The 22,840-nt window shown below is 39.6% G+C and overlaps 2 protein-coding genes across 25 annotated transcripts in view; one reads left to right on the top strand and one right to left on the bottom strand.

Moving 5' to 3' along the window:
- Positions 1-2,639: 2,639 nt before the first annotated feature.
- On the bottom strand, positions 2,640-18,833 carry OPN3 (opsin 3). Its single transcript, XM_064413708.1, has 4 exons — positions 18,299-18,833; positions 6,919-7,238; positions 5,772-6,023; positions 2,640-3,222 (listed from the first exon to the last, which is right to left on the bottom strand). The coding sequence occupies exons 1-4, from the start codon at positions 18,816-18,818 to the stop codon at positions 2,953-2,955; spliced, it is 1,362 nt and encodes a 453-aa protein (XP_064269778.1). The 5' UTR covers positions 18,819-18,833; the 3' UTR covers positions 2,640-2,952.
- Positions 18,226-22,840, top strand: part of WDR64 (WD repeat domain 64) — a 71,429-nt gene continuing 66,814 nt past the window's right edge. For 21 of the 24 annotated variants that reach the window (XR_010358866.1, XR_010358865.1, XR_010358864.1 and 18 more), the window contains exon 1: positions 18,227-18,378. The gene's annotated coding sequence lies outside the window, so the exon portion shown is untranslated. Of the gene's footprint in view, positions 18,379-18,993; positions 19,016-22,840 lie in introns of those variants that run through there. The other 3 variants (XM_064413688.1, XM_064413686.1, XM_064413687.1) reach the window with 2 other exon arrangements.

Genomic DNA, 22,840 nt, shown 5'->3' with positions numbered 1-22,840 from the left:
GCATGTATATCAAACAAAATCCTCCACCATCATAGCCAGATTTTACTCATCTCTTACCTCTGGATATTAGACAGGCAAATTCTGTTCTTGAGCTGAAGGTTGTTTATATAAGCCAAGGATTCTTAAAAGTTGCTGTTGCTGGGTGGTTTAGCATAGTATAGTGGTTGCATATCCATTTCACTTAGCTGATGCAGTATTCCAGCAGGAAACAACAGCAGGAGACCAGTGTTATGCAGGGCACAAGCAAAAAGGATATGCTTGTGAATACTGATCTCCTGACTGATGTAATCACTGTGATCTAAAAAAAAAGTCTTAATAGTATAAAGCCCAACTCTTCTGCATGAAGTCAGATACATTCAGCACAAATCTAGTTTCTTCTAGGAGCTGAAAAGGGAGGAAGGTGACCTGGTTGTGGAGCAGATCTGTTGCCATCCAACAGTTTCTTGCCTCCATGGGATCCAGGAGAGCACCAGAAGCCCCAGGTAAGTCAGTGGGCACCACTTCAGGATTCATGACAGCCTCAGAACACAGGGTGAGAGAGGATCCCTTCCCCAGCATGAAGGAGATGCTGAAACACCTCCCAGCTGTCCTGACACACCAGGTACTGGGAGGCAACAGGTAAACTGAGGCTTCTGCATTTGCATATTAAAAATGGTATTTTAGCTAAATCATTATATGTATTTTTCTATTAATGCACAAAATCAACAAAACATCCTTAAGAGAAATCAATTGGCTCTGAGGTTATCGTGGTACGCACCCTACCTGTAATTTCCCTTGGCATGACAGGATCATGAACACTCTTACCAACTAGTTTAAAATTTCAATTAATTATATACCTACTTATCCTTTCTTATCCTTTTGTCCTTCCTACTTTCTCCTTCTCCTATCTTAGTTTGCAGTTCTCTTACTCAATAAACAACTAATTGTTTAAATGCTAATTCTAACCATCATCCATTGCCTGTAATGGGAGAGAAAGGTCCAGCATCAGTCTTTCTATCCACACAGTAATAAATTTTCCTCTTGTGACAACAGCAGAATATACCAAAGATAGATTTTTAATTTTTTAAAAGATTATGAAACTGTAAATAACCTGATGCTACTCAAAGACTGACAGTTACAACACTTAAATTCTGTAGCAGGGTGTGATTTTTGAAACAGCACTGCAGTAAGTACAGAACATAGTTATATTTAAAAGATGAGCAAATAGGACTGCAGCACACTAACTTCACAGAGCCACACTTGCAAAGCCAATAACAGGCTACAAGAAAAAGTTACCACCAACAGTTCAAAAAACTTAGTTTTAGGTTGTTAATTCAGCCTACAGCTCCAGGGACACTGACACTAAAAAGGCATTGCAAGGGCATCACGGCAGGGTGCCCACATTGCCGGCTCCACACTTTCTAATCTCTTAATGAAAATTCTTCATTTCATGAAAGGAAATGAAATCTCACCCTTTCAATGGAGTGCCATTTCACAAAGTTTCAGTCATCCTATTCCATTCTGTTCCATTGTTTTCACTTCATTTCAGAATTTCATTTTTTCACACTAACCTTTTAGCAATCTTGAGGCTGTAGCTGAGATGCCCATTCCCATTAACAACCCTAGTCTGCGAGGTGTGAAGGTGCAAGGTGTGCAATGTTGTGCCCCTGCCATAATCCTCTTGTCATGCATTTTCCAGTCCCAGTGTCCCTGGAACTCTAGGTTTTTTTGCTCTCTTAACCCCCAACTCTAGGCATAATAGAATCTTGTCTCTGAGGCTGAGGTTCTGATCATGATGAGAGGTACAGATTAGAAAGATGTAGGAGCAGCAAAGTTGGTCCCCTGCCAGGATTAGCCTTGGCATGTCTTTTCCAGCCCCAGTTTTCCTGGAGCTGTATGCTCTGCAGCTCTCTGAACCCTAACCCGAACCCTAATGGCAACTTGTCATTGCTGCTGTGATCCCCATCACCGCTGCTGGCCCAAATTCCAAAAGTGTGGAGTGAGCAATCTCAGTACCCTGTCGTGATGAAATTTCTTCATTTCACGAAAGGAAATGAAATCTCACAATTTCAGTGAGTATCACTTCATGAAGTTTCAGTTCATTTCACTGTACTTCATTCCATTCCATTTCAAAAATTTAACTTCTCCTAAGAATTTTCATATTTTTCAATTTCATTTCACTTCCTTATATTTCCTTTCTTTGTCTGCTCCCTTAACTTCATTCGTTGATTTCTTGTTTCACTTCCTTTCTAAAAATGAAATTAAATCTCGCTATTTCAATGAAAACCATTTAATGAAGTTTTGGCTCATTTAATTGCATTTCAAACAGAGTACCTAAGATAAGAAATTTACCACAACTTCTAGTGTTTAGTTTACATATATTGTTGCATGATTGTCAGTGTGGTAAATATGCTGTACATTAACTAATAAAGAATCACACACTGTTATTGTTAACTACTCAAATTTTACTTTCATAAATTTGAACAGTGGGTAGTTTCTCTTTACAAACTCTCTCCCTGATCTTCAGAAAGGCCATCTGAAACACTGAAAAACTAGTTTTCTCAGGTCTTAGTACTTCCCTTCAAGCTGTATCCAACAAGCTATAATATCAGATCATGTCCTAGTTGGTGGGGAAAAAAAATATTTCACTGAGAACAAAATTATATAAATAAAATCCATTTAATTATTCACTGAAGGCTCAATATACAGAAGACATTAAAATACCAAAACTTCTGAATGACAATCATAAAATATCCTTTAAGAAAATTCAGAGTAATGACATCCATCAACAATTTTAGCAGAGATTTCCGTACTGTAACCAAAAGTGAACTACTTGGAGAGCTTCAGATGCTGCATCCCTTCAGCTTAAGAATGTGGTTTCCTTTGGCAGCTCACTGACACTGCCCCTGAAACCAGTCTCCAGCCTCGACAGTCTAGTGGCTGAAATCCATCTCATTCTCATGTCTCTTCAACTCATCCCTGCAATGGCTTTACTTGGATGACATTTACTTTTGTCTCATTGTGTTTACTGCTGTCATCTATTTGCTCAGTGTCATCACTGGTGATAATAAAAATGACAGAGGAAGAGCTGAAAGTCACTTTCTTCTTTGGCCTGTCCCCTGCTTTCTGAGACATAACTATGGGTCGTATTGGTTTGTCACTCTCTGTTGCTGGTGTCTCCTTCATTGTCCTCTGGAATCTCATCAGGCGGAAGCACAGGAGTTGCAAAAGGCAGCGTCGAAACTGCGAGAGAGAATACACAGGATTATGTTCAGCTTCCTATTCACTATCACCTACAAGCAACTGAAGGGCACTGTACAGTAAATGACTCAAAATAAGAGAATTCTGCCCATCTTCTGAGCTCGTTTCAGTAACAAAACATGCTGCCTTTGTAGTGGGTACTTTTCTTCTCTACATCTGAATAGGATCACTGAACCAACAGAGGGCACTGAAATGCAACTGAATATTTTACCAGCTACAAGATCTGCAAAAGTCAAGAGGACTAGGTTCCAAAGTGTGCCATAGGTTTTGTTTCCATATTCAAAAATCACACATTAGATACCGCAGGGAAATAAATTCTCACAAACACTTCACAGGAGAATACAGAGGGAAGGAACAAGGGGAGGAAGGGGATACAAAGGGATGTTTTCTCCCTTTTAAGTAACTCCAGGGTCTGGATTTTTAACAAAAGCATTTAATGTCACAGATGTAAAATGAAATTTCATGGTTAGTAACAGAGAAGTCAAATGTTCCCATTGAATATGTATGGAACAGAAGTCTTTCAGATAACCAACAGCTACCTGTGACACAGGAAGTCTGTTCCACTGTGTGACTAAATAACGAGAGGTACTCAGTGAAAGCTCACAACAGCACACAGAATGGAAATCTGAGTAGTAGCACTGTATTAATTCGCTAATTATGGTCTCCCCTTCAACAAAACAAAGATCCAGGTATGAGGGTTAAAGATGTATTCATTCAGTAGCTCCATGTCTGCACACATTTAAAGCTCTAACATGATCCTTTGGGGAAGCACCCTGGTTCTACAAGAAATAAGAGGGCAACTTCCCCTTTTTAATAACTTGTAACAAGAATTGCCCAGAATGTATGAGGAAGACTTCAATCAACCAACCAAAATACCAGAAAACCCAAAACAAAACAAAAAAAAATCCCAAACACCACAAACATCCAGGATCAGGTGGGAATTCACCTTTTCTCTGAAAAGGGGGTAGGACATCTTTTTTTAACAGCCTTCTGTTTAGCTGTGTTAAGGATTACTCTGTATTATCCTGCATGGCCAGTGCCTCTGTTTTCCCAGATATCATGCAAGTAGCAATCTGACATGCCAAGTTAGAACAAGGTTTTGCAGTGGAAAATTAATCCTACTCTGACAAAGAGAAGGCAATAGGACTGTCCTGTTGGGAAAGGAACTTAGCTAATTACAAGATCTCATAGAAAGATAATCCCAGAGAAAGAATGGTCATGTGGAAGCCTTGACAACTTCAGAGGTAATGGTCTACCCTCAGAGTAGCAAAGAAGTTAGAAAGTACAAGCATGTTATAACAAGTTTAGATAAAGGAAGGCTATTATAGAGAAGTTGTTTTAGGATTCCTTCTGAGGGTAAAATAATCAAAAAACATTAAGCAAAAACACTATCATTTTGGTCCTAATCTGGAATTAGAGGCAAGATAAAAAACTTCACAATGCATCTCCAATAAGCGCGTTCAGATGATTGATACTTATCCTGGCTGTGTCTTTACTGGCATTAAACCTTGCACAAGTTTAATTTGCTGCTGGGTATCAGAATCCACAAATGTTTTTCAGACAAGATACTCAGCCTGACAACTAGGTACAGAGTCAGGGCCAGTGTATTTGAAAAGTCACTCTGTTGAAAAAGCCTTTTTGAACATGACTGTTATTAGCTTCCCATATCCAGGACAACTCTGATATTGTGAAGCCTTGTAACTGTGGATCAGCCTGCTGTGAAATGAGCCGTGGGGAATAACAAGATTGGAGGCCACATTGGAAGCCTCCTGCTTTTTCTTAGGAAAGCATTTAAGCTCCCCCTTGCCCTGGGTCCTGACCTGAGCTGTACTCAGCCTTTGCTTGGCTGCCCCCATGAGCTTGGTCTCCTTGTCCCTACAGGCTGCTGGCTGGCCCACGCTGCTGCCCAGCAACTGCAAGCCAGTGTAAGAAATCACAGAAATTCCATCTTTGTAATGGGTTTAAAGGTAAGGAAAACTCAGCAAAATCCTTCCAGCAGTCACTCATGATTTTTTACCCTTTGTCAAGGCATACTATTAAACTCCAGATATCTTTATACAATCTTGATTTAAGAAGTTTACCATGTGCATGGTACACTTCCAGTATCAGTCCTTGTGTTGCTGTAACACAGAAATCAGAGGCAGGTTTTTTATTCCTAAAAAATAGACACTGATTATTCTAAACTTCCTCTGATGGAGTTCTACTGTGGTAAGGGAGTGATTCAGATGAGTTCGTCTAGCAGCAATCCATTCCACAAGTAAACTGTCAAAACTAGACATTTGAATTCTGACACTCTTTCCTGTCCCTTTTGTGAGTTAAATGTTTGAATTCACATATAAGCAAAAAAAAAAATTCTAATCTGGTGGTATTTAAGCACCATTAGGGATTTTATTTCTTCTAGATTGTTACCATTTATCTTAGCTGTTGAAATTTTTAAATTTTTTTTCAGATTAAAGTATATCAAGCCTACACTTAACAAGTGTGATACTAGCTACTAATAATTCAAACAAGAAAACCTTTCACGTACCTACCTTTCTACTCATGAAGATATAGATAACTGGATTATAAGCAGTGCTTGACTTGGCAAAGAAAGATGGGATGATAGCTACTGTTGGAGTTACAAGGTTGCTGTAGCCATATGTTATCAAGAGGGAGACCACTGCATAGGGCATCCAACAAATAAGGAACGTGGAGATCATCAAGAAACACATTTTAGCCACCTTCTTTTCATATCTTAGAAGTTTGATCACTTGAACTGTCTGGAAATCTTCTACACAGCGAAGCTGTAGAGAAAAAAAATAGTAAAATAAAATGGCTTTAGGTTTACTTAAACCAGAATAGTTCTACATTTATTTATAAATCACTGACTCACTCTCTTAGTTTGAGGTACTTATTTTTCAAACCACCATTCTTCTGTAAGCTTATATCAGGTTTACATCAGATTGTATTCCCTACATTAAGTGTAAAAATACAAGCTGAGAAAAAATAGCTAATTTACTAGAAAACAACAAATCCAGAGATGTAACAAAGCATGCTGCAATTATAAATACTTTAGAAAAATAACTTGCTATCAGCTATTGCACAAGCAAATTCAGTTTACATTAGTGGTCCTTTGTCTGATTAGTTAGACAGTCCTGTAGATTCATGGAAAAAAATCTTCAGAGAAAATAAAAAAATCATAGATTTCTCTGTACTGCTTTGTCACATAGTATGTAACCCTACAATCATGAAATCTCTATAGCAGAATATTCGACAGCAGGTTCCCATGCTACCTGAGTCATAAAATAAGGAAAACATAGGACATGCACATGAACATACTCCACAAATTATCCATTCTGCCAATACTGTTGACTATAAACTTGAGTGGGTCCATTTCTCATGCTAAGGATTTGGATTGAATTTTCAGGTGAGGATCTGATGTGGATTAGTAAGCACAATCTTTTCCCTACTTTCTTCCAGTAAAACCTCACAACAAATAGACCTTGGTAGCTCTAGGCTGGTTCTCTCCCAATCCTACAACCTATCTAGTGGTACCTGACATAGATGAACATCGAATATTCAAAACTTTAAAAGGGAAGTGAGAGTGCAAACTTGGCTTGGATCCAACCTTAATATACAACTTCAACATTTTTCACTGACAATATTACATTAAAGGAAGTCTTATTTGAACTAACTTACCATTCTTACTGCATGCAGAATATGGCCATAGCAATAGGCCATGATCCCAACAGGGGCTACTAGACAGCCAAGGAAAAAAAGGAGCACAAAGGAGGTATCATTGGGGTCCCTTGATTTCCAGTCCACTGAGCAACCTAACCCATGAATTTCCAGTGTGTATCTGTTCCAGCCCAAGAGAGGGGCTCCAGTCCAGGCCAGTGAATACAGCCAGATGTACGTGATAGCCCGCCAAGACCAAGAGAAGTCAATCACTTTTGCATGGACCACCCGAATGTAGCGTTCATAGGCAAGAGCAGTGAGAGTCATAATGGAAACAATTCCTGTAAAAAAATAAAGAAAATCAATTAAATTATTCACAACTACTGTAAACAGGACTGCATTCCTCTTGAGAAATGTTTCCTTTGCTAGCAGCTTAACTCAAAACTACCTAGCTCACATCATGAATCTAACACCAATAAGATTTTTTTGTGCATTACTCACTAACTACTAAGCCAAACAGAATCACCAATTTCAAACTACTCCGAGTAGGACACTGACATCTGATCCAGGATGTACAGTGGCTAAGAAGTGGGACAAGGAAAGAAGAGAGTAAGCCAATACCTCTTCCTAAACATTACTTCATTCAGTGAGGTATCATGGTCCAAGGTTTGGGGTTTTTCCTGCTGAAAGTTGTTATATGTTCCTTTGAGGTTTGTGGTATCCTTTGGCTGTTTAGGGTTTTTAAAAGAAAAAGCTATCATATAAAACTGAGTTAATCAGCAATAAAAAAATCTCTTAGAAACTTAGCGAATTGAGAGTTGAGACCAAAATTAAAGAAAGCCTTCAGCAACTCAAAGCAGAGATGTGTACTTTTAATGTGAACAAAGTGACTAGAATAATTCCAGTTTATTTCAAGATATCCTGGAAGTCTCTGCATTCAAAGAAGGACCAGGAAGGCAAAGCACTACATTGCTGAAGGTGTCCCATCTGAAAGACATTCAGTTATGTTGAGTGTCCTTTCATAAAAATATCAGTCCTTGTTTACTTATGCACTCTCTTCCTTTTCTGTTCACCTCAAACCCAGCCCACAATTATTAACAGGTTATGACAGAAATCACACATTATCTTCAGCTCTCAGTATTACCCTATCCAGAAACTTTTAAAATTTCATGAAGCCAAGGCATTTCTGTCTTGATTAGAATATAAGGATTTCTACTTCAATAGTCTGTAACATTTGATGATCAAAAACCATATTGCCTATCAGACAACTGCCAGACACCTGAAATCTTTTATGATTCAGTCATCAAGTTCATAAATACAGGCTCTTAAACAACAAAAGCGTGTATTTCACAGCATTCTGTGAGATAATACAGATATCTGTGTCTAAATCTGTATACACTTTATCTAATACAAAGCACAAGTATTTTTTCATGCATACACACAGCACTTAATTTCTCCAAGTACATTCATATGTGCCATAACGTGCATGTATACAGCTCTAAGAAGGTTAATTGTGCAGCTTTCACTACCAAACAGAGAACAACTGTTTTATATTCAGCAGGAACCTGATCTCACTTTGAAAAAGGATAAACATTTATTGAAGATAAATTAACAACAGCACAGAAGGACCAGCAACATGGATTTTAGGAAGGCACCTAAGAATAACAAAATCTAGAGCAACACATTGCTCTAGATTCTGGGTATTCAATAGCAAAAGCAGTTTATTTTTAACAAAGTATCTCACAGTAGGATATCCTTTAGGATTCTAAGAAAGTTACTTTATGCTGTAGTTATTAAAATAATCCCTTTTTATAAGAGGTGAGCTTAGAAATCTTTCTTGCTTAAAAAGATTTCCCACTCTAATAGAAAATGTGCCACACTCTTTCACAGATCTCTTTAAGATGAAACAACTTTTTAATGTGCTTTTTTTTCTAGTTATCTTTAAACATTCATCACAAAAAGATGTAGACATTGTTGGCCATGCAGTAACCTTTCACATTTAGTTTTGTGGGGGTTTTTTCCTTGTATAAATCATATCTGTAGAATTTCACTTTCATAGCTTGAAACTGGACTAGAAAATGTGAACAAGAAGGTTTCCAAAGACCTAAGGTTAGGCTTGTTGGTGGATTTTTTTTTTTTAAATGAAGTTAAAAAGTTGTCCTTCGTGCCTTTTTTTTGTGGCATAACATGTTGAAACTACATTGAACAATGTGGATCTAAGCAAAATATTAGTAGCCATTAGAAAATAACTACAGGATTTTATAGATACTATTCTACACTTCTACTGTCTCAGGTAAATGCTTTATTCAATCAAATGCAGTCTACTTCTTGAACACAAGATGAGGCAACCAGTTCCCCTTCCATTTCTCTTACACAAAGATTAGGAATTACAGAAGTTTACCTGAGAGTTGTGATAGTCATCCACAGACATGTTTATGGAGGAAAATTATATCACCCAACTAAATGCTCTGTTTGCTTATATAGTGCACTGCAGATTTGTCTGATCAGTGGAGAGAAAGAGCAGCTCCTGAGGATGATGAGTCAGAATACCTAAATTATCCTTTTGCTCCTCACCACCTTCCTTCATTGAATGGTATTCAATGACTAATGTTCCTGCATGGTCTTAATACTTCCCCATCCCTTTTATGAGTGCTGAATTCTAGCCATGACAAAGTCATCAAAAGCACACATGCTTGGCTGAAAGTACAGGTGTTCACAAGCAATAATTTCCTAAGCCCTTGACATTCTCAAGGAAGTCATTGAATGCTCAGTATCTCTAAAAATCACTATGTGCACATTTGAACAATGTTCTGTCAAGCCCCTTTCAGTATAAAACCACTGCTCTTCAAAGACATACTTGAATTTTCCTCCCAGAACTGTAAATGGGATCTTGGACAGCCTGTTGGACAGTATGCAGCAAAATGCAAGTCCCTGTTTGTTGGTATTCACAGAGTGTCTGGCAGCATGCAGACACTGAGGCAGGAAATGCATGTCACAGCATAAGATACATATGATTTATGCATGCATATGGCTGCATTTTTCTATGTTTCATTCAGTTTCTGTAGTCTAGTGCAGAGGAAAGCACTGAATTTTACTTCCCTCCCTGCCCCCACTCCTCTACAGGAGTTTTTCTGGAAATTATTAAATTTCATCCTGAGTTGCATATTTTAATATGATGAAATGTGTGCTGATTAAAAAACCAAATCTGCTACAGAAAGCCATTATGGTTATTGTCTGGCTATTAGCCCCCTCTTAACAAAAATACGCATTTCAAACCAACTTCTACCTTTTATCTGAAACAAATTTTGTTTTGCTTCTCAAGGCACTGGAGATGTACATATTTTGATTCAAGGCTGAGACCCAAGATTCTGAGAGTTTATTTACTCTACCAGCAACTCAATCTTTCTAACTCTTTCCGAAGGACTTTACTGCCCACTGTTTACAGAGACTTCATGTCTGATATACAGATTTTCATCTCAGACAATGCCCCTATCTGTATGTGCTAATTATAAACATAAATACTCTTTGTGTTTAGGAACTGCTGCTAGTTTTAGCTCTGATTTAAGTCTGGACAATTACCCTAGCACAAATGGGGTCATTCCCATTGAAGCTGCAGATAAATGTAGCAAAACTGAAGTGTCTTCTTGTTTAAGCCACTAGTTTGCAATTTCTGTGTTGCAACTCCTCTTCTTCTCCATCAGCCAGCCATACACAATCAGGGAGCAGTGACAAGCTACTTATTATTCAGATGTTTATGAAGAACATTCTCATTTTTGCCATTTTGTATTGTTTTCCCACTGAAATACTGCATTTAGTGTAGATTTGATTATGTACTATATGTCCTAATTATCTCCTCCATATTCTGGGCTTTTCCAGCAGTCAGTTCTGGATACATCATTAAATACTTCAATCTGCATAGTGTAGGTCATCACAGAGAAGACTGCAAAACACAGCTAAGCTGTACTGCATTATACCATACAATGTGTATATTCTGAATTTATAATCCTTAATTACATAAAAATGTTGCAGTGCCTTCAGAACTGAAGTGTTACTTTCAACAAGTTTGAACAGTCACAACAGTTTCTGCCCTCTCAATGCAAGATACACCTTATTTTCATGTGGAGCCCCTGCCCCAAGCATGGCCTATAATTTGGTCAGAGTTGACATGAATGCTCCTGAAGTCTGAGCATCTCTACAGAGCAACTGCAGCATAATGTAGCAAATAAGATCCATTTCTTCTCATAATCTGAAGGTCGTGAGTTCATTCCTCACACAGGGACCACTTCGGTCCGTGTCTCACAAACAGGATGGGACTCTGGTTGCAGACTTAGGATTTATTATCTGTCTGTATCATACAAGCAAAAAGCAAGAGACACAGGAAAACAAGATCCATGCAAATCCAGATCAAAGACAAGATAGCAGCTTATGCCAAGCCTTTTTCTACATATTCTTTGAACCAATAGCATAAAAGAAAAGGTGTAAAGTCATTATACTCTAACCAATAAGAAAAGGACCCACGTGGGTTTAACATTAACAAAGGGATTTCTATAAACCTCAAACAATACACATTAATTCATTATTTAAGATTGAAACTTTTTCTATCTTTGCAAAGCATATATCTAGAACTTCTCACATCTTGAACTATCAATAAGTTCTTGTTCCTTCTTGTACCTTATGATAAATATAAATGTATTCACTTGGTTTTTAACTTCCTAGTTTCCCATGAGAAGGTTTAGAAATTTCCCAGTCTTTCTTAGCTTTGTGTCTATTTTCTGAGGCTTTTTTGACCTCAGAAACTTTGACTTTCTAAAGTCTTTTACCTTTTTATATTCCTACATGAGACAGACTGTGGCTTCTGTCAAAGGGTGTGGAAGAGGTTTTACAGCGACTTCTGTGAGCCAGAGAGAAGTTTGATAAGAGGATCCATATTTACCCCTGAAAAAATTTTCTAACAAGATTGTTGACATAGAAACCAAGAAAGAAAGAAAGAAGGATAAAATAAGAGAAACCTGTAACTGCCTATTCCAATAAGCATTTTGTTTGTCCTTCATGGCCAAGTGTAAACTTATGAGTTTTGTAAGAATGCATAAAAAGCATGCATGCTATAATAAAAACAGTTTGAAGCCTTCTGAAAATGGAGTGGGTTGCTTTGTATTGTCTTCATCTCAACTGTGAAAAAAGGGCATATTATTTTCTATATCAATTAATCCTTGCCTTACATTCAAGTGCTGAATGACTATTTTCCATACCTAATCCCTCCTCAACTCTTTTCACATCTGAAAAACTAGACAGCAGCAATTGAGTAGAAGCAACTTCCTGTTGTACTACAAAATATATAACCAGTCTATCTGAATTCAGCAATTAGGCATTGCAGTAAGATTTAGGCACCAGCTATGTATCACTTCTAATTTTACAAGTAATTTTAACATCTGCATTCAAATCTAGGGAGGTGAAAAATCACTTCTCTTAGAACAGCATACTTCAAGTACATTTTATATGTAGCTGTCCTATAAAATTATGGTGAAATAAATCACCTCTTCCAGATTCAATATTCCAAGTGATTAACTTACTCGGTGGGGGGAGGGGGAGGCTAAAGCTGAAAGCATGCTGATTGAGCCTCTAGCTATTTGTAACACAAGATCCTAAAACTCTCTGCTGAGTAACAATTGAAAATGCTTTTAGTGAGATTAAATCACTGCATGTAACATACATGGGTAATGCAAGGGAGTGGCACAGGACATCACTGTCACTGTGCAGGGAAGAGCCTTAGATAAACAGGCTGTACCTGAAGCCAGGTCCACAAGACACTCTCAAGCAATTTATCCCTACTTCAGTATTTGGTGGGTGTGGTGGTATCTATCAGCTTGCCTTGAAACAAACAAATAAAAGAACCTCAGCTGTACACATAGTAGCTTTTCACGGGAGAGTACAGTCTGTAAATTTTTCCCATCCTCTAGTTCACATTACTGGAATGGAGTATTCACCCAGATACCAACACTGATTTGGTAGCTCATTGAGATCTAGCTGCTGCATACCAATGGTAATTTGTCCAGAAGGGACATAATACTTTACATTAATTTTACATTAAAAGCTGGCAGTGTTTATTTTACCCTTACACAAACAGCTTGCAGTTAGGAAAGACAGAGGTCTCTAATGACATTTCAGTAAGAGTAGCCTTTCAATTGCAAACAAGGTTTAATGATACAAAACCTACTGCAGAGTACGCCCTGACTATGCAATCTTCTGTCAAGAGACTGCCTCAGATAAAGTGTTTTGGTGCCTGTTCCTCAAGACCATTCCTGTTATCCACCAGTTTTTCCACTCCTTTCTTCCACTGTACAATTAAACAGAAGGTGTTAGAACACCAGTACTAGCCAATAGTTCAGCTGCCATTACTTTTACCTGAAGTGATTTATGTTGAGGGGCTATGTGTGCATGCTCCACATGACAAGACTAGTTTACCTCAAAACCCTCAGGGTCTATTTCAATGTACAGAAGGTATTAAAGCAGACACCCACTGCCTGGAGGTGAGCAGCACACAAATTTCTGTTGTGCACATCAAGTTCTGACAGCCACTGTCATTTAAAAAAAACCCTTAAATATCTGTGAGAACCCAGCAGACATATACAAAGATCACGATATCCTGACCCTGTATTTCAGGGTTTACCTGTAAGGCAAGAGATTACCCTTTTATCTGAAGAAAGAAATTATCTATGTCTTCTAACCAAGACTTTTGGATATGTTTAACTGTCAGGTGTATTCTCTAGAAATCATAATCAAAAAGCTATGCTGTCAGTGACAGCACACCTCCCAGAGTTGTATTGCTGAATCAGATAAAGAGATTACACAGACCTCTACTACTTATGGCTTGGTTGACTACAGACAGGGTAAGAGTTAGAAGCTTGTTACATAAAGAGAGGGTGGCAGATGCAGTAGGGCCAGTATAGAGCTGACTGCACACCTCCATAGAAAGGTGACCCTCGTGGTATAAATACATCACTTAATTGATGTGCACTATCATATCACACCAGGATACACCACCTGTAACAAAATAAACACCGGAACTCAGTGAAACAAAATTAAGTGGGGATTAGTGTCTAAAACAGACAACTGCGTCAGGAAAGCTTAGAGTAAGACTTGTCAGGTAATCATTTATGTCGTTTTCCCTACACTAATATAAGAGGTGCTAGGAATGGCTTTGTAGTAGAGAAAAAAAAAGCCCTTCTTGCAGCCTCTGCTATGAAGACATGTACCTAAATCGTATCTTGACTTCAGACTCTACTGAGTAAAAGAAAATAGGGACTGTTATTTGCGTGACAAGGACAGATGTTCAGTAGTCACAACGATCAGTTTTGCACTGGTTTCTGCACCTTCTAAAGGCTCAATGAAAATCTTTGAAGTCACAGAAAACAGGCAGTAGTACAATCATCAGGCTCTGAGGTGTCCAATGCATCTCAAGAGCAGATGTTACTACATGGGCTTGTCTCAAGAGAAAGTTATGGTAATGGAGAAGTAGACTATTGTGAGGAACACAAAACCCAGCCATTTATTCCTAGACAGACAATCTGTAGTTATGCTGCAATCTTCTCAATTTAAAAGTTTCAGACTGTGAACATCTGCTTACAGTGTCTAAGTTCCGGATCTCACCACGCGTCCAACTGGCTGTCAAAACAAGAAGCACTCTTACAAAGAAAATGCTCAATTCTTCAATGCAAAATTATTAGAAGTGTAGAGAGTGCCCTCATACCTGTGAGGAGGGAAAGAAGTTGTCATTATTCTGTAATGAAGGCTTCTGAAAATATAGATGCTATCAGTTTATTTTAAGCACCTATTTAATCATATTGAAATCCTTAAGAGGAACACAGAAATACCTTGATCTCAGTTTTCAAAACAGTATGAGGAAAACCATTGTAACAGCACCTGAAAATTTAAAATAAAGCTGCTGAATCATGATTTTCAATGTGATTCCTAGTTAATTACAATAATTAGGAAGAATCTGATTTTTTTAATTTGTTGAGAATTAGCTCTGAATCTAAAATGAAAATCGCATTTTAAAAAATAAAAGCAGATTTAATAATTTGTCCATTAACAGGGGAACCTCTTGTATAAGTCAACACATGCAGAGAACAACTTACACCACATATTGGGTCTTAGGGGCTGTTCTTCTGATTAAAAATATGCATAAGGATGACAAGTAAGACTGAACAGCCTTCAGGCCTGAAGGGCTGGCACAGAAAGCTCACATAGCAATGTCCAAGATCATACCCAAGAACGAAATCACAAAGCTGTAAATAAAGAAGTTTTGGTCATCTGATCTAAAACTGAGCCAGACTGGGTCCAACCCCAGGACACAGCCACACCAATAAAGTAACCTCACATGATCTGTTATGGTTTCATAGACTCCATATCCATGGTATGAAAGCTACCCCCACTTTATTCTAGAAACACTTCTATTATGTCATTGTGGCTTACTGAGCAATTAACACTGCTAAGCTGTAAGTACTCTTCTTAGTTAATAAGAATTTCACTTTTGAAAGCTGTCACTTTTGTATGTCTCTGATCAACGAATGTACTTCACATTCCCAAAAGTTCCTGGGGAGAATGTTATACTTTCAGAAGCACTTGTAAGCAATACACAAGTAAGATATTACATTACTTTCCCTACCACCATCACCTCAAGAGAACAGGTGACTTGGGCTGTTACATACAAGAGAAGTGTATTTGTAAATGCAATACCTGGTTGCTCTGAATGAAGTCTTTAATCAGTGCCTTCACCACTACTGGGGGAAAAAAAATAGAGAAACAAACAAAAAACTCCACCCAAATAAAAACCAGAAAAGAAACCACCAACAAAAAATCCCCAAATAAATAAAAAAAAAAAAAGAAAAAAATCCAACCAAAATACCTAACCTCAAACAAAAACAAAACATTACCAAACAGGAACAAACAAACAAAAACCATTCAAATTACTCTTTTTTCCTTAAATACATTAGAAAAGGAAAACAGAAGCCATGGTAGCAATAATCCAGATGGCAAACAGAGTATGATGCTACCTGTGGGGCATGATTTATAATTTTTTTTTTCCTCAGCATTGACATGCCCCTGCTTTCCTATGCAGGTGGGGAACCACTTATCTTCAAAAGCAGGAAAGAACAATCCTTCTATTTCTAAATGAGAATATGAAAAGAATACTATGGAGGCTAAAATTAGACAAAACTTTATCAGATTATGCTTCAGAGTATTCAATTACAATAGCCAAGTTAAATATTTTCTATTGCTTTACATGGCAGCTGAAAAAAAAGTAAACTAAGACATCATTCCTAAACATTAAGTTGTGAATTTACTCTTCACTTCCATATGATCAACTAAACACAAACATGGACTTTTCTAATAATAATAGTAATAAAAAAAATCTTCCCAATGAAGTACATTGTGAAGGAGGATCATGGCATGACCAACCACAGGAAGATGTAATTTAACAAACCACAGATGATAACTTGACTACTCTAGAGACAAGGCCCATGAATTTGCCTACACTTCTTTGGGAAAAAAATGCTTAAATAGAGGAATGCAGGAAAGCATCAACACTAAATATATTTATAGTAACAAATTATGTAGCAGAAAAAAAACAGAAATTGAGAATCACATGTGATCAAGCAATTTCCTTGCCAATTTATATACCTCATTGTTTCTATTTCTACCAATTCAGAAGATGGTATGAGATTATTATAGTCTGTTTTCTTACCCTTACTACATATGCCATTTTTTGAACCTATATGGAAAATGCCTCCATCAAAAATAATAAGTGTAATAAAGAAGAGATAAAGGTAGGAACAGAACTATACCTTACATCCCCTGTGTAAGATTAACATTCAGTTGTCTGGCAGCACCTGTTTGGCAGACAAGTACTTGAGTTTCTCAAGAATTTGAACAGGCTGAGTGATGGAGACAACCTTATGCCAGCGAGGTGCCCTAGTACTTTTCCTGATCCCAACAGCTACACAATTTCTGTGCATTGCAGAAATTATCTGGTACCACATATTGCACAAATGATTAACTACATCCTGCACCCACCATAACTTTCAAGACATAAAATTTTTGCTGCACCATGCAGCAGGAGTCAAATCAAGCATGAGCAACCATTCACCATCGCACAGTAGCCCACAAAATGCTGACCACAGAGTCATGTGAAACAAAGGTTATGTATGCAGGAAAGCTACAAAGCTTATTGAAGACTTTAATGTGTCACCTCAGAGCCAATTTTCAGTGTATATACGTTCAGCGGGTGCACTGTGATCCACCTCTAATTTATATACCTCTGTCAGAAGAATATGTGTAACAGGATGAGCTTTAGATTTCATTACTGGTTAGCCAAACATTTACTTTCACCATGAGAAACATAAGTCTCTTCTTTTGCAGCATTTTTCACAGATTAAAAAAAAAAAAAAGCAGTATTTCTTTTAAGAGGCTGTACGACATAGCTGGACTGTAACCTATTCTTCTGCAGGTTTTTGCAAAGGTTATGTATTCATTTCAGGAAGGAAAGCAGTAAAGAGCTTATAGGTTTTGAAAATGGAAATAGTGTAAGTATTCCTTCTGCAGTGCTAAAATTTCATGGGAATCAGTGGTTTCCCAAAACCCAACTGTGACACCATTATGACTGAAAGATGGTACCCGAATTTCACATATGGATAAGGAAATTCAAGGCACTGCCACACACTGCACAGATTTATAAACAGACAAGTTGCAACACTGAGAAGGCTGCTGGGGAGCAGCTTTCCACCTGTTCCATGGAGCCAGAACACTGCTGACCCTACTCCCAGAGTCATACGTGCTCCTTATTCACAGACTGCAGCACTTCCTCCAAAATACAGTGGTTTATGCTCACGAATTCTGCGCATCACTCGGCCAACTAGAGACCTCTTCTAACAGGGCGCTGCTGCCCTTTTCCCTACACGTCCCATTACACCTTACACAGTCAAAGGCGAGAGCTGGAAAAACTGATTCTCGAATAATTTCTTCTGCTGCTTCGGATCGTTTTCTCCAGCACTGCCGCACTTTTTTTACCAAAAACCGCCGGGTTTACCCAACTCCCCCCACCCCCTCGCCACGGAGGGGACTGATCCCGCCGGGCCCCGCGGGCTGCCCCGCGGGAGCGGCAGGGATGCGGCGGCTGGCAGGCGGGGATGGAGCGGCTGGGGCCGGCAGGGAGCGCTTGGGGCGGTTGGGAAGCGGGGACAGGGCGGTTGGGAAGCGGGGACAGGGCGGTTGGGAAGCGAGGACGGAGCGTTGGGGGCGGTTGGGAAGGGGGGACGGAGCGCAGTACCGCCGGTAGAAGCGGACGAGGAGGGACCCAGCAGGACAGGGAGGGACAGGCGGTGCCCACGGCCCCAGCACCCACCGAAGAGGCTGCTGCTGAAGCCGTCCCAGACGCAGCCGGCGGCGTCCCACACCCAGCGGCTCCTCAGGCAGGACATAAAGGTAAGGCTCACGCCGAAGACGGACACCAGCAGGTCGCTGAGGCTGATGTTGACGAGGAAGAGGTTGGTGGGCGTGCGAAGCCGCTTGAACTTGTAGTAGAGCACCAGCACCAGCAAGTTGTTGCACAAGCCCAGCATGCCGATGGTGGCGACCAGCAGCGCCAGCAGCTCGTAGGTACCGGCGCTGAAGAGGGGCCGCTCGCCCGGCACCTCCTGCTCGGGCGCCGCGGGCTCCGGGCGGCTGGAGGTGCCCGTGCCGTTCCCCGCGGGCATGGCTCCGGGCCGGAGCGGGGCTAAACCTCCCGACTCGCTCCCAGTCCCATCGCACACCGACGCTCGGGGCAGGAGGAGGAGTCCCCTGCCTTCCCGCCCACGGAGGGCGCGCCCTCGAGTGGCTTCGCCCTCGCCTGCCCCGGGGCGTGCCCGGCTCGGCCCGGCCATGGCTCCCTCTGAGCAAACAGGTCTTGTCGCGCTGTTGCCGCGGTGAGCAGCCCGGTGGTGGCCGGGATGTGGCTGTTGTTTCCTCTTCCTTAAAAATTCTCTGTGCGCTTTGGCTGGGCCACGGCTGCTGTGAGGAGCGTTTCCCTCACGGGGACCGCGTTTGGACAGACCTACTCTGCGGCCAGCTCCGGGAAGAGGTAGAACCGATATTTAGGCTTCTTCCCCAGATGTCCTTCCAATGAAGACTCCTATTATGGCAATAGTGTCTTCTCAGGAGATTTCCCACAGTGCTCACAGCTTGGCTGTAGCAGCTGGAGCCCCACAAAGCGACCCGGCAACAGCACGGCCCTGTGCAAACCTGTGGTGTGAGCGAACTGTGTCAGCCGTGGGCAAGTGAGACCCCGCAGTTTGCACCACCTATTTGAAGTCATCTATGTGCTACTTGTGTCTCCGGTGTGTGTTGTACAGGAATACAGTGGCTGCCTGTGTACAGCTCTAGCTCTGTTAGGCACGGTGTTGCCCTGAGCCCCAGCTGTGTTAGGGTGTCTCCAAACCCAGCCCACCCCGGTGTTTTTTACAGGGAATTTTGCTCAGCATGGTTCTACACCCAGTGCCAGACCAGGCATTGGTTCTTCTCACAGGAAGACCTCTAGTTTGTTTGCATTAATATGTGTTCATACGTGACAGCCTTCTTAAGGGCCCAATGAAAACTTTCAGTTTAGGTCTTTTCTTACTTTAGTTTAAAAAAAAATCAGCTGTGAAAGCAGCAGAATTTTAATGTTTTAGTGGATACATATCTTGTCAAAAAATAGCTGTTTTTTTTTCTTCTCTTATGCATAGAGGTATTAAATGGTCTAGACTAAAGGTAAACCGAGACAGAAAACATGGATAGTTGAGGTAGGTTTGATGTCTTTCAAAACAAACCTATATACAAATTATGGGCTTCTCATGGCAGTAAATTTTATATGACAAATTACTGCTGTAATACAAGGCAGTAGGAATAAAGTCCTAGATCAGAAAAATTAAACACCGGTTAAAGTACCTATTCTTATTGAAGTTAGCTTTATTTATTATCCATGTTGTTAAATCCCTCATATATGATGTAATCAGTAATTGAAACTTACCTTAAAAAGCTAGTTCAGTCTGTTTCTTCATCACCAGTCAACGGAGCTTTTCTCACTGCAAAAGAAGGGGCACCTTCCTTCCTCAAAATCAATTATATGTTTTTTGTCATAAAAGCTGTATTTACAGAATACATGACCTTCCAAAATTTCTGGTAATAGACCACAGTACTTGAGCATCAGTTTTAGTGAAGGCATAATTTTGTCTTTCCTCATCCACAAAAGAAATTTACCTGTACATGACAGACCATGTGCAAAATTATTATGTTGATGCACAGTTATGGGTTTGTTTAGGACAGTCACTGCATTCTAAAAGTCTAACAATGACATGACTGTACCAAATTATTACTACACCTCATTGAGAACAAGACATCTCTATCTTCTGCCTCGAAAGCAAAATCTTCAATTGGGTATCTTTTTATCCCTGCAAAATGAAAGGCAAGTAAAGGTAGTAAGAAGAATGGGAAAAATTTAATGTAGTGCTTAGTACATTCCAGATAACATAGTGTCCATTGGCAGATTCCATTATACACTTAGGGTTTCTAAGAAGTATTTCACTACAGCACCTGTCAGAAATACTCCCTCTAGATATCTTTGAATTTATAGAAGGTAAGAGAACTCATAACTTGCATTTTATAAAGATCATATCTCAGAATGTCTGGTTTGGGCTTTTTCATAGCAAAACTAAATAGATCCATAGATGTGCAATCTCTCCAAGGCTTTATTTGCAAAGGTCACTTTATTAATACTGTCAAATTGCTAATGTTATTCAAGTGAATATTCAAGTGAAATGAAGGATACTTCATGAGCACAGTTTCATTTGTCTTCCACGCAGTGTCACTTCTCATATGAGGCACAACAAAAAAGAAATGCTGTTTTATTGTATCATCAGGTCAAAGGCAGAGCTGGAAACAGTACCCTGACTCCATTTCTAGTCTAGATTCTGTTTTACCTAACCCACTCTAGAACCAATGCAGCTATGGTTTTAATAATTAATTCTAGATTCTAATTCTTCAGTCCTTTTCTGCTGCAAAAAGGGTTTTACCTTTACGTTTACCATTGCATGAAAGGGTAGACCAGAACTATAAAGTGTATGTGTGTGACTTACTGGAAGTGCATCAAAGTATTAAACATGTGTGTAGCTGAGTTCATGGGTTTAAATACATACAATAAGAAGCAGGAAAAGAAGGTCCCCAGTCCTGTACTACAAAAACAGTCTCTGAAACTCCCAAGGACTTCCTAGATCTCTTCTGCAACAGTCCTTTTAACATGTTATCTGTTATGCACAATTCACATGGGGTAGAAGAATGCATGGGCTGTAAATTTTCAGGTGGCCAACATATGCTGACATATGCACAAGACAAACCTTAAAACCCAGCCTTGGAACTAATAATTTACAAGTAGAAAGTTTGCAGATGTCTGGGACTGTCTTCAAAAGTTTATAGTATTTAGTAATTTGGAATGCTTCAGCACACCAGAGCATTGAGTGTTACATGTTATAGCTAAAGAATCTGAAGCAGAGTAAATAAACTTTCAAAGCCACTGCTACTCTCTAAGCTTGGGTAGAAATACAAACCACAAATGTGACTCTCGGTTGTAACTGCAGCATTAAAAATGTCTGGGCTTTTGCAGTGAGAACATTGTGGGATGGAAAAAGTGCTTCAAGAGACCTATTTCATTTTATGTTCACTGACTTATGTGTTGCTTTCACTCATTTTTTCTGTTCTGGTGTCTTTTGCTAGTACTTTTGAAGTCACATGCTCTTTCCCATCTTTCCTCACAAGGAGAGAGTGAACAGGAAAGTCAGGCTTTTGTCTGTATTAAATACATTTGTTCTAGGAGTCACATAATGCTGGGGTTTTCATGCCTGTTTTGAACTTCGTAGGCTTATTATTTCCAAGGGCATGGTATAGAGCCAGAATGCAGGCTGCTCAAAACAAAACAAAATTTCCAAAAGCTTTGGCTACCTAGCTTCAGCTTTTTTGGTTTTTTACAGTGTTCTCCTGGTGTATTTTTTTTTTCTTACATGTTGTTTTTGCTATTCTTTAGCCTTAGAGGCAGATAAAGTCGAGTGATTATTCACTTTATCTATATATAGCTGCAGGATATATCCACAGAGCAAGTGTGAGTGTGGACAGAAGAAATCTTTCATCTGTTGCCAACCTCTTGGCATTAAAACGAGGCTTTTAATATAGATCTACACTTGTTGATAATGCATTTTTTTAAGTAAAAAAAAAAAAAAATGCACAACCCTAGTGGCAAAGGTTTAAAGCTAGCACTTCATCTTGCAGAGCTTGTAATCCTACATGTATATTCTAGTCCATATTGGGATGCAAACTTTAAATGATAAAGCAGGTAAAGTGCTAATGTTGCAAGATTGTGAGAATATTCTGGGCTGAGAGGAGTGCTTGGCTCAGACACAGCTCACTGAAGCAAGCACAGCTGTTTTCAGTGGGGGAAGGGGACTCAAGCAGGCTGTCCTGGGAGGTGATGGTGAGCAGCCAGAGCATCTGTGCTCTGGTTCCGTGATGTGTGAGCTCTGGTATACCTGACATGTGTACAAAGAGCTGTACTAGCTGCAGGTGTGAGTCATCTCACCTAAGTGATGTATTTGAAAGTTAAGTGCTAAAGACCAGTAAGATTAATCACCCTCTGGAAATGTTTATTGACTGGCACATAAGATGACTTGAGTAATTAACTTTTAGATGCCTAAGTTAGATGAGATGAACTTCTTCCTGGCTAGAGAAACCTGTGTGGGACTGTGCTATGTGTTTAGGAGGCAGATACATATTGATGCCTCTGTGGCACTTGTTTCTTGCAGAGTAAATTAAAAGAGGTGGTGATATATGCTTGTTCCTTCTGACATCATGATGTCCTTGGTTGTACAGACACAGCTCATAG

The sequence above is a fragment of the Passer domesticus genome, chromosome 3 (genome assembly GCF_036417665.1).
Source record: "Passer domesticus isolate bPasDom1 chromosome 3, bPasDom1.hap1, whole genome shotgun sequence".
Classification (NCBI taxonomy): domain Eukaryota; kingdom Metazoa; phylum Chordata; class Aves; order Passeriformes; family Passeridae; genus Passer; species Passer domesticus.
The sequence above is the reverse complement of the archived record's forward strand: the minus strand, read 5'-3'. Positions and strand labels throughout refer to the sequence as shown.

Coding starts and splice junctions, on each gene's coding strand:
- OPN3 (XM_064413708.1), bottom strand. CDS start 18,818: ATGGCCGGGCCGAGCCGGGCACGCCCCGGGGCAGGCGAGGGCGAAGCC. Junction 7,239..18,298: donor CTTCAGCAGCAGCCTCTTCG/GTGGGTGCTGGG, acceptor ATTTTTTTACAG/GAATTGTTTCCATTATGACT. Junction 3,223..5,771: donor ATATCTTCATGAGTAGAAAG/GTAGGTACGTGA, acceptor TCTCTCTCGCAG/TTTCGACGCTGCCTTTTGCA.